General features: G+C 44.4%; 1 protein-coding gene across 3 annotated transcripts in view; it reads left to right on the top strand.

The window, feature by feature from the left end:
• The window catches only part of SHROOM2 (shroom family member 2), a 311,760-nt gene extending 299,952 nt beyond the window's left edge, over positions 1 to 11,808 (top strand). For all 3 annotated transcript variants that reach the window (XM_040338142.1, XM_040338141.1, XM_040338139.1), the window contains exons 10-11: positions 3,359 to 3,631; positions 10,865 to 11,808. In XM_040338142.1, coding sequence (XP_040194076.1) covers positions 3,359 to 3,631; positions 10,865 to 11,131 — 540 coding nt within the window. In that variant the 3' untranslated portion in view covers positions 11,132 to 11,808. The remainder of the gene's footprint in view (positions 1 to 3,358; positions 3,632 to 10,864) is intronic.
• Positions 11,809 to 12,045: the final 237 nt, after the last annotated feature.

Raw genomic sequence — 12,045 nt, 5'->3', positions numbered from 1 at the left:
CTAACCCATTCTGCCGTTTGATTCAAATTAATAAGGTGAGATATATAGATCAGACAAAGAATCTACATCTTGCTCACCTTTCAGCTCGGCTCCAACAGGAAGTGACTGGGCTTACCCAGTTCTTTTTTATTATTGGTAAAATGACATCACAAAACATTATGCATGCTGATTGGTTCACATTATACATTTTACTCCCAGTTACCCATTCTACCCTCCCTGTGACGTCTGTAGCACATGGCACCCTCATAGGTCAGTCCATATAGGGATGGTTTCTTCTTGGAAATCCATTATTGGGCATGCACACACACCCTTGTGAATCCACGTGTCATAAAGAATCCATTGTCAGCTCTGCAAATTTCCTTCCAAGCTGGTCCAAGTGAGAAGGAGGGGGAGGCTTTCCTGTTACAATTGAGGAATTTAGGAATACAGTAGGGGGAAGGGAAGAAGGTCTGAACACGTTTGAAGCATAATGGAGAAGAAAATGGCATCTGCTCTCATCTTCAGGTTTTTTTTTGTCCTTCATATCGTCAATGCTGAGTTCATAACTTTCTTCAAAACACAATATCTGACAAATCTTTTCAAGGAAAATATACACTTCATTTCAGTGGTTCTAATCATAACATTTTTAGCACGTCCATCACAGAATGAGGTTAGGGGAACTTACCTGGTCCACGCAGAGGGAGATGTCATCTCGCATGCGCGCGGGAGACTTCTGTCCGGCGGCTGCCGGGCATTTAGCCGAAGATCCCCGCTGCGCATGCGCCGCTGCAGTCAGCTGCGCATGTGCCGCTGCAGTCAGCGGCACATTGTGAGGGAAATATCTCCTAAACCATACAGGTTTAGGAGATATTCTTTATACTTGCAGGTAAGCCTTATTATAGGCTTACCTGTAAGTGAAAGTAGTAGTACAGAGTTTACTACCACTTTAAGAATAACAAAAGGTAGGAATCTGCAACGAAGGGAGTTAAGCTTTCATGACTTGGAGAGGATCTGCAAAAAGGTGTGGGACAAAATACCTCCTGAGATGTGTGCAAACCTGGTGGCCAACTACAAGAAACGTCTGACGTCTGTGATTGCCAAAAAGGGTTTTGCCACCAAGTCATGTTTTTCAAAGGGGTCAAATACTTATTTTACTCAATAAAATGCAAATCCATTTATAACTTTTTTTAAATGGGTTTTCTGTATTTATTTTGTTGTTTCTCTTGTTTTTATTAACCTACCATTACAATTATAGACTGATCATTTCTTTGTCAGTGGGCAAACGTACAGCAGGGGATGAAATACCTTTTTCCCTCACTGTATTACTCCTCCAGTCATCCACTTGGTAGGTGGGCAGGGACTTATAGCAGGCACCAAAGGGGCACAACCCCTCTCTGACTAAAGTACTTTGTGTAAGCTGGTTAAAGTCTGTAGGACCCAGTTATTTAGTTTTATTCATTACAGGTACTTGTATAGAGCTGTCAATTTACACAGCGCTTTACATATACAGTAATACTTTGGATTACGAGCATAGTTGGTTCCAGAAGAATGCTTGCAATCCAAAGCACTCGTATATCAAAGCAAGTTTCCTCATAGGAAATAATGGAAACTCCGATAATCTGATCCGCAGGCAATGCTTGTCTATGCAGTACCGCATGTGGCCAGAGGTTTGGGGGAGACACTCAGAGGCGCTCGGAGACACTCGGGAACTAAGTGTTTTCGAGCGTCACAGACGCCCCCGCACCTCTGGCCAAATGCAGTACTGCACACCCCAGAGGCTTAAATTCTGCTCGTCTTGCGAGACAACGCTCGCAATGCGAGTCAGAATTTTTTTTAAAACAGCTCGTATTCCGAAACGCCTTACTTGCAATCCGAGATTCCACTGTATATTGTACATTCACATCAGTCCCTGCCCTCAATAATCTATGGTCCCTAACTCACATTCATGCATACAAATACTAGGGCCAATTTAGACAGGAGTCGATTAACCACTTAAGGACCGCCTCCTGTAAATATACGTCAGCAGAATGGCACGGCTGGGCAGATGCACTTACCGGCACGTCCTGTACATCTACCCAGCCGTGGGACCCGCGGGACCGATCGCCGTTGGGGTCCTGCGATCAGTCCCTGGAACTGAAGAACGGGGAGAGCCGCGTGTAAACACGGCTTCCCCGTGCTTCACTGTGGCGGCTGCATCGATCGTGTCATCCCCTTTATAGGGAGACACAAGCGATGACGTCACTTCTACAGCCACACCCCCCTACAGTTGTAAACACACACTAGGTGAAACATAACCCCTTCAGCGCCCCCTGTGGTTAACTCCCAAATTGCAACTGTCATTTCCACAATAAACAATGCATTTTAAATGCATTTTTTGCTGTTAAAATGACAATGGTCCCAAAAATGTATCAAAATTGTCCGAAGTGTCCGCCATAATGTCGCAGTCACGAAAAAAATCGCTGATCGCCGCCATTAGTAGTAAAAAAAAAAAATTAATAAAAATGCAATAAAACTACCGTATCCCCTATTTTGTAAACGCTATAAATTTTGCACAAACCAACCGATAAACGCTTATTGTGATTTTTTTTTACCAAAACTATGTAGAAGAATACGTATCGGCCTAAACTGAGGAAAAAAACTATTTTTTTTATATATTTTTGGGGGATATTTATTATAGCAAAAAGTAAAAAATAGTGCATTTTTTTCAAAATTGTCGCTCTATTTTTGTTTATAGTGCAAAAAATAAAAACCGCAAAGGTGATCAAATACCACCAAAAGAAAGCTCTATTTGTGGGGAAAAAAGGACGTCAATTTTGTTTGTGAGCCACGTCGCACGACCGCGCAATTGTCCGTTAAAGCGACGCAGTGCCGAATCGCATTTTGGTCCGGGTCTTAAGTGGTTAACTTACCAGCATGTCTTTGGAGTGTGAGAGGAAACCCAAGCAGGCACAGGGAGAACATGCAAACTTCAGGCAGGTAGTGCCATGGTTGAGATTGAACCCAACTACCCCAGTGCTGCTAGGTAGAAAAGGATGTGAGTGAAGATTGGCACAGTCTGGATAGCATTTCTCCTGTTTTGGAAGAATTTCCTTTGTTGCTAGGAGTTGCACTATATTGTTATTGAGTGTTACAGACAGTACTGCCAAGTGGTTTATTGTGGAATTGATAGAGGAATAAGGAAATTCTATTTTGCCTTTTTTCTGCCTTGGTATAATTACTAATGAATGTATTACCATATTGTAAAATAGATAGATTTAGACTGCACAAAGTCTCTACTTTTATCATGATTTGTTCATACCTATAATCAAATCCATATCGTACAACAGCTTTATTTAATAAACTGAATTGGTAATATGCTGCTTATTTGTCTTCCCCACAGCAAGAACTTATAGACAGTATAAGCAGGAAGCTGCAAGTCTTGCGGGATGCTCGGGAAACCCTCTTGGAGGATATCCAGTGTAACAATGCTTTAGGCGAGGAGGTTGAGGTCATCGTCAAAGAGGTCTGTAAACCAAATGAGTTTGATAAGTTTCGGATGTTCATCGGGGATCTGGAGAAGATCGTCAATCTTCTACTGTCTCTATCTGGAAGGCTTGCTCGAGTGGAAAATGCCCTAAATAATTTGGATGAAACTGCCTCCCAAGAAGAGCGGGTACGTTACATGTGAAAATGTTGTGATTGCGGAGAAAGCTTTAAAGGGGTTGTAAAGGTTAATTTTTTATTTTCTAAATAGGTTACTTTAAGCTAGTGCATTGTTGGTTCACTTACCTTTTCCTTCGATTTCCCTTCTAAATGTTTTTTTCTTTGTTTTCTTTGTCTGAATTTCTCACTTCCTGTTCCTCCTCAGTAAGTTGTTCTAAATGACTTTCCACCGCTCGTATGATGGTGGAAAGCTTACTGAGGAGAAACAGGACGTGAGAAATTCAAACAAAGAAAACAATTTTTTAGAAGGGAAATCGAAGGAAAAGGTAAGTGAACCAACAATGCACTAGCTTAAAGGAACCTATTTAGAAAATAAAAGACGAACCTTTACAACCCCTTTAAGGTTTCTGTATAAAAGCCATGTATTTTAATTTAGGGTTTCAGCTTTAAGAAACATAGTAAAATAGATATGTGCAACAGATCTTCCAAAATGTGATGGGCTTTTCATCAAAGTTGGGGTGTTCTGTAGCTTTGATCTTTTGAGAAAAAAAAATGTAAAGCCCTGTCAACATTATATGTTTAACCACTTCCAGCCCAAGGACGTCATATGACGTCCTGGACTTTCAGTGGGGATATCTGAAAGATGCCTGCAGCTACAGGCATCATTCAGATATCCATTTCTTGAGCTGACGAATCCCTGCACCATAAGAAAGATCATAGCGGCGGTTCCGCCGCTTGATTGTTGTTATAGGCGGCGGGAGGGGACGCCCCCCCTCCCGCCGCCATCCGGTGCTTCTCCGGGCTCTCCTTTGCCATCGGAGACCCGGAGAAACGATCCGCCGGCGTCCGATGGAAACCATAGAGTAGACTGGTGACCAGATGGTCACCAGTCATCTCTATGATCGTCGGAGGCCCGGGCGCAATGTTATGACGTCACGCCCGGGTCCTGGAATGTAAACACAGCCGCCATCGCGGCTGAAAGCATTAGATCAATGAATTTTTTTTCATGATCTAATGCTTTCCAGCCTGGAGGAGAGATGTGAGGTCTTATTGACCCTGCATCTCTCCATAAAGAGGACCTGTCACAAACCATTTCTATTACAAGGGATGTTTACATTCCTTGTAATAGGAATAAAAGTGATAAAAAAAAATGGCAAAAAAAGTGTAAAAATAAAAGAAACTGAGTAAAATAAAAATAAAAAATAATAAAAAAAAAATGTTAAACGCCCCTATCCCCGGTAGCTCGCGTTTATAAGCGATCACACACGTAAGTCCCGCCCACATATGTAAACATGTTAGGTATCTATTTACTCGGTGTAACTTCATCTTTCACATTATACAAAAAAATTGGGCTAACTTTACTGTTTTGTTTTTTTTTAATTCACAAAACCGTTTTTTTCCCCAAAAAAAAGCGTTTAAAAAAAGATTGCGCAAATACTGTGCCAGATAAAAAGTTTCAATGGCCGGCATTTTATTCCCTAAGGTGTCTGCTAAAAAAACATATATAGTGTTTGGGGGTTCTGAGTAATTTTCTAACAAAAAAAATTATGATTTATGCATGTAGGAGAGAAGTGCCAAAATAGGCCCCGTATGGAAGCGGTTAAACGCAAAAAACGAAGGCCTCGTACACACGATAGGTTAACCAGAGGACACCGGTCTGATGGACCATTTTCATCGGTCAAAACCGATCGCGTGTGGGCCCCATAGGTTATTTAACCATTGGTTAAAAAAAAGCCAACTTGCTTGGAAGCATTGAACTTCATTTTTTTCAGCACGTCGTTGTGTTTTACGTCACCGCGTTCTGACACAATCGTTTTTTTAACCGATGGTTTGTAGGCGCGACGGACCATCAGTCAGCTTCATCGGTCCTTCAGACCGTTCTCATCGGATGGACTGATCGTGTGTACGAGGCTTAACCATTACACTTCTATGAGCCTGTCAGACATCCCACTCCAAAACCATGAGCCTTAATGTTTTGTTGAACCCTTTTTTTGTGCCCATTCAGCCAGTTGTGAGATTAGGTGTTGATGTTGGACAAGAAGACATGGTATTCCAATTCAATCCAGACATGTTCAGTAGAGTTAAGGTGGGGGGGGGGCTCTTTGCAGGCAATCTAATTCCAATAAACCCAATCATATGCTGTACCATTAACAGTACCTTTCATTGGAAACCTTAATAATGTGAAGGGTTTCCACTTACATTTGGTCATACAGTGTAGGTGCGATGGTCAGATGCCAACAAATGTTTGACTAAAGAGTGTGTAGAAAAAAATCACTCTCAAATCTATTACTTATAGACACATTTACTAAATGCATCCAGATGCATTTTTTAGCCCACATCATGCAAGTCTCTTCTACTACAACCAAATGTTTTTTGAATATTTTCATAGACCCATGTTTCACAAACTTCTCCCAAGAGTCTCCAGGGGTTCCGGTTTCCATTTAGAAAACTAAACGGAACAGGTATTAAAAAGGCATGCCATGGACTGCACTGACCCTTCAGTATGATACTTGATCATCTAAATGCACTTATCTTAGCTCCATGATGAGAATAAACTTGTTTAGTTGTAAGAACAGGTTAGGCTGGCTATAGACGGTGTGAATTTTTTTCCTGCAACCACGGGTTGAATCCCTCCTGCCGAGCAAATGTCTTCTCCCACTGGAGAAGACAGTGATTATCGCTAGCAGCTATAGCAGTCGCTTGCGGTAATTGCAAGGGTATCTGACCGGTAGGGTTGCCACCTTTTCTTCAAGCCAAACATGAACACTTTAGCGGCCTGGGACACCTTTGGGTGCCCCAAGGAGAGTAGTAATGCGGTTCGCATAGCGTGCTGCAGCGAATGGTGGGTGTGGCCAAATAACTCTTTTTGACATCACCCTGCCCCTCGGTGATGCCAAATCTGCCACCAGGCAGCCTCTGCAGCTCTCGGACAGCAACAGGTTTGCGTGTGACTATCTTAGTTACTTGGGGAGCCACAGTCTGGTCTGAATAATGTGTCCAGGTTTCAGTCCGTCTGAGATCGGGACACAGGATTCAAAACCCGAACTGTCCGGGTGAATCCCGTACGGGTGGCAACCGTACCGACAGGCTGGTTCTACCCATGTTGATTGATCCTGCTGAACTGGCCAAGATTCGAACCATCTATGGCCGGCCTTAACATCACAAGATTGGATGCGGGTGCCTTTGTATGCTTAGATTAACATTGAAAGACCGTGCCCTGTATTTTATAATATATTACAAGGGAGCGGTAGAATCCAATAATTCTGAAATTGCATATTGGACTCCATAATGTAATTACTGTATGCTGCCGAATAGATGTGATGGGCTTCCATGGAATACAGTACATAACTATGTCCTACACTGAGATTATTCAGCAGATAAAGCAAAGTGCAGTAACTCATAGCGGCCTCTGATTTTGCTTTACTGAAGACAGACCAGGGTAAACCTGCTCCTGATTGCATAGAGAACTCTGCTGCATACTTAAATACATATGTTCCTTACATTTTCAGAACTTCAGATGGTTGCTAACAAAGCTATAGAAATTATAATTTTTTTTGTGGGCTTCCATTTGTTGGAAGTACACATAAAATAAGAAGACCCTCTCAGGCCCCTTTCACACTGGGGCGGGAGGTGCGCTATACCATCGGAATTGCAACGTATTCGGCCATTAGCGGTGCGGTTTTAACCCCTGCTAGCGTCCGAAAAAGGTTTAATCCTGCCGGCATTGCGCCTCTGCAGAGGCGCATTGCCGACGGTATTACCGCGGTGTCCCATTGTTTTCAATGGGTAGGAGCGGTAAACACACCGCTTCTCTCACCGCTCCAAAGATGCTGCTAGCAGGACTTTTGGAGCGGTCCCGCCAGCGTATCGCCTCAGTGTGAAAGCCCTCGAGCTTTCACATTGAGATTACAGGGCAGGAGTTTTTCAGGCGGTATTTAGGCGCTATTTTTATCGCTAAACTGGTTTAAAAAACTCCTCAGTGTGAAAGGGGTCTCACTATTTGTTTTTTGTGTATTACACATTTCTTTAGTAATAATACACAATCTGTTACTTTTAAACCTGTCCCTTTTTTAAGCATGATGCTCGTTCCCTGTATTTCATGTATTTTAAATTCATACATTTGCTTTGCCTGAAGGCTTCATGTAAAGACATGCTCACGTTCAAGATAAATAGTTTATAGTTTTCAGAATGGATTCTGTATAAATGACATTCCTACAGGAGACAGTATGACTAGCACCCACTACTTTATATATAACACTATATATAGCCTTACCAAGATGAACAAATTGCTCGTTGTACCGAGCCTGCCTGTCCTTGCATTAATACAAACTGTCAAGCTAACAGGCTTGTCAAGTAAATTTCAGCTAGAATGTGAGGATTTCAGACATGCGAGGGCGTTTGCAGAAATTGCCACATAAATACATTTCTGAGTAAGGGATCAGTGTGAGAGTTTTATATGCATTTATCAAAAATGGAAGGACTACTGTACTATATATTCTTCTAAATGGCTCTTGTTTACAGCTGCTCTAAGTAAGGTATGAACAGGAATTGTGTCTCCCTAACATAGATGTCCCGTTGAGGAGCATAACTATGGTTACAGCAAACCATGACACTGCTGTCATAGCAGGGTGGGGGGGTCAAGCTTCGCTACATAAGTTGTTCCTATACAGGGGCGGACTGACAACTCATGGGGCCCCCTGTATCCCTGCCCACACTCAAGCTACACCCACACACATTATGGGGGCACACAGCAGGGCCTAGGGGCATGGAGCGGGAAATGGGAGCAGATAGCTGGGCAAGGGGCACAGAGCAGGGTGTGGGGCAGACATCAGGACATGGGGGGCACAGAGAAGGGCATGGGGCAGACATCAGGGCATGGGGGCACAGAGAAGGGCATGGGGTAGACATCAGGGCATGGGGTAGAGATCAGGGCATGGGGTAGACAGCAGGGCATGGGGGCACAGAGCAGACAGCAGGGCATGGGGGCTCAGGACACATCACAGGGCCAAAAGGAGGGAATTGGGCACACAGCGGGACATATAGTAGGGCATTGGGCACACAGTAGGACACAGAGAGAGAGAGCAGGGTATGGGGCAGAGAGAGAGCAGGGTATGGGGCAGAGAGAGAGAGAGAGCAGGGTATGGGGCAGAGAGAGAGAGAGAGCAGGGTATGGGGCAGAGTGAAATCAGGGTATGGGGCAGAGAGAGAGAGCAGGGTATGGGGCAGAGAGAGAGAGCAGGGTATGGGGCAGAGAGAGAGAGCAGGGTATGGGGCAGAGAGAGAGAGAGAGAGAGCAGGGTATGGGGCAGAGGGAGAGAGCATAGTATGGGGCAGAGAGAGAGAGCATGGTATGGGGCAGAGAGAGAGAGCAGGGTATGGGGCAGAGAGAGAGAGCAGGGTATGGGGCAGAGGGAGAGAGCAGGGTATGGGGCAGAGAGATAGAGCAGGGTATGGGGCAGAGAGAGAGAGAGCAGGGTATGGGGCAGAGAGAGAGCAGGGTATGGGGCAGAGAGAGAGAGCAGGGTATGGGGCAGAGAGAGCAGGGTATGGGGCAGAGAGAAAGCAGGGTATGGGGCAGAGAGAAAGCAGGGTATGGGGCAGAGAGAGAGAGCAGGGTATGGGGCAGAGAGGGAGAGCAGGGTATGGGGCAGAGAGGGAGAGCAGGGTATGGGGCAGAGAGGGAGAGCAGGGTATGGGGCAGAGAGGGAGAGCAGGGTATGGGGCAGAGAGGGAGAGCAGGGTATGGGGCAGAGAGGGAGAGCAGGGTATGGGGCAGAGTGAGAGCAGGGTATGGGGCAGAGTGAGAGCAGGGTATGGGGCAGAGTGAGAGCAGGGTATGGGGCAGTGTGAGAGCAGGGTATGGGTCAGTGTTCAGGATGCTGGGCACGTACAGGGACACAGCAGGACAAGCTTTCCTTCAGATGCAGAGTAGCGCGGGAAGCGGCTGTAAACATACCTCTCGTGATGCGCTCCTCCCCGCCGACCCCTCCTCTCTTCTCGTCCGTCCGAAGTGATGACAAATAGAAGCACCTGGGGTGGACGGAAGGGGAGGAGGGGGCGGCCGGAGGAGCGAATCACAAGAGGTCTGTTTACACTGCAGTCTTAGCAGGACGCAGTGACTCGGGGCCCGATCTACCCGTCAGCTAGTTGTGATTGACGGGTAGATCGAAGGGGAAGCTCAGCTGTCATGGGGCCCCCTACTGGTCACGGGCCCTCGGTCCGTGCCCGAACTGCCCTATGGTCAGTCCGCCCCTGTTCCTATAGCAAGAGCATTAAGAACTTCTGATTGAAAATTGAAAATAAGTGGTATCCCAGACTGTTCATTATTGTTTTACCACATATCTGGGGATCAACTTTGAGGCCTCGTACACACGCTAGGTTAAACAGAGGACAACGATCTGATGGACCGTTTTCATCGGTCAAAAACGATCGTGTGTGGGCCCCATAGGTTATTTAACCATCGGTTAAAAAAAAGCCAACTTGCTTTAAATTTAACCGATGGATTCCCAACCGATAGGTCAAAACCGATCGTTGGTAGGCACGACCCTCGGTTAAAAATCCACGCATGCTCAGAATCAAGTCGACGCATGCTTGGAAGCATTGAACTTCATTTTTTTAAGCATGTCATTGTGTTTTACGTCACCGCGTTCTGACACGATCGGTCATTTAACCGATGGTGTGTAGGCACGACGGTCATTTAACCGATGGTGTGTAAGCTTCGTCGGTTAACCGATGACAACGGTCCTTCAGACCGTTCTCATTGGATGGACTGATCGTGTGTACGAGGCTTAAGGCCCCTTTTACACTGGGGTGGGAGGTGCCGTGGCGGTAAAGCGGCACTATTTTTAGCAGCTCTGTACCGTTGGAATTGCAGCGGTATTCGGCTGCAAGTGGTGCAGTTTTACCCCCCGCTAGCGGCCGAAAAAGGGTTAATACCGCCCGCGATGCTCCTCTGCAGAGGCGCATTGCTGGCGGTATAGCCGCGGTTTCCCATTGCCTTCAATGGGAAGGAGCGGTCAACACCCCGCTCCTTCACCGCTCCAAAAATGCGGCTAGCAGGACTTTTGGAGCGGTCCTGCTAGCGCACCGCTCCAGTGTGATGGTATCTCGGCTATTGATTTGCACCATTTGTTATGATCAAAAATAAAACAAACAGAATGATTTTTTATATACTGGGCTTATTATATTTCTTGGCCTGTATTGCTGGGATCTAATCAGTTTGAATGTATTTGTCTCTTTACAGCGGACCCTAGTTGAGAAGAGGAAGCTGCTGACAAGACAACATGAAGATGCAAAGGAACTGAAAGAGAACTTGGACCGCCGAGAGCGCACCGTTTATGAAATTTTGGCGAACTACCTTAACGAGGAAAACATTGCAGACTATGAGCACTTTGTGAAGATGAAATCCGCCCTCATCCTGGAACAACGAGAACTGGAAGACAAAATAAAGTTGGGAGAAGAACAACTCAAATGCCTAACTGATAGTCTCATCATAGAGCGTGTTAAATAGCGAATGGCAGAGCCAAAGCTGGACTTCTGGCCGGCCTATACCGCACATTTCCTCATTTCCATATGTGACTGTGTTACACAGAATGAAAACATACCTTTCTAGCAATAATGATTGGAAAACATATTTAATTTTTTTTTTTTTTTATGTTGGACTGTACATGGACTATTTTAGATCTATAGGTGTTTCTATTAGAAATGCAGATTTAAATGTACAATTTTAAATTCTCCACATAGTAAATTCTGTTACAATATCCTGCATGTAGCCAGCATCCTTGTGTCACATATAATAGTAGGTCGTCCTACAGCACAGCGATGAATCAAGTGACCACAGATTTAACCTTCTGGAAATTTGTTCTCTGTAACCCTGAAAGACTGAATAGCTATGACAACCTTTTTATTTTGCTGTCTCATTATTCTTTTCTGATCTCATCTCACCACAGTTATGAAGAAATTTTTATCCTGTTGAAAATCTGCTGTTTGTCACCGTTTCTCCTGGGAAAAAAAATAATAAACAGCATAAAACATATGCGGTCGGCATCAATTTGATTTCATGGAGTGAGAGAAAAAGAAAACCATAAAAAGTTTAAAGGAATTCTCAAGGCGCCACGATTTAAAGCACAACAAAAACATTACATTCCTAAATGTCAGATAATTTGAAGTAAAAACACTCTTCAGTTATTTGGTTTTGGCAGTTTTTCATTAAAAAAAAAACTCTGGAGGGCTTGTTCATATCAGAATGTTTTTGTCTTTGTTTTAGTGCAGGGATATGCAGATCTTCTAATAAAAGAAATAACAATTAACACTGGGCTTTAATATGTCTACTGCTTGTTGGCATATCACATTAATGTCACTAAAGGAATTATATTTTTTAGCTAAATAGCTTCCTTTACCTTACTGCAGTCCTGGTTTCATGTC

This window comes from Rana temporaria, chromosome 2 (assembly GCF_905171775.1).
Source record: "Rana temporaria chromosome 2, aRanTem1.1, whole genome shotgun sequence".
In the NCBI taxonomy this organism is placed as follows: Eukaryota; Metazoa; Chordata; class Amphibia; order Anura; family Ranidae; genus Rana; species Rana temporaria.
Note: the sequence above shows the minus strand (reverse complement) of the source record. Positions and strands in the feature narration are given on the sequence as shown.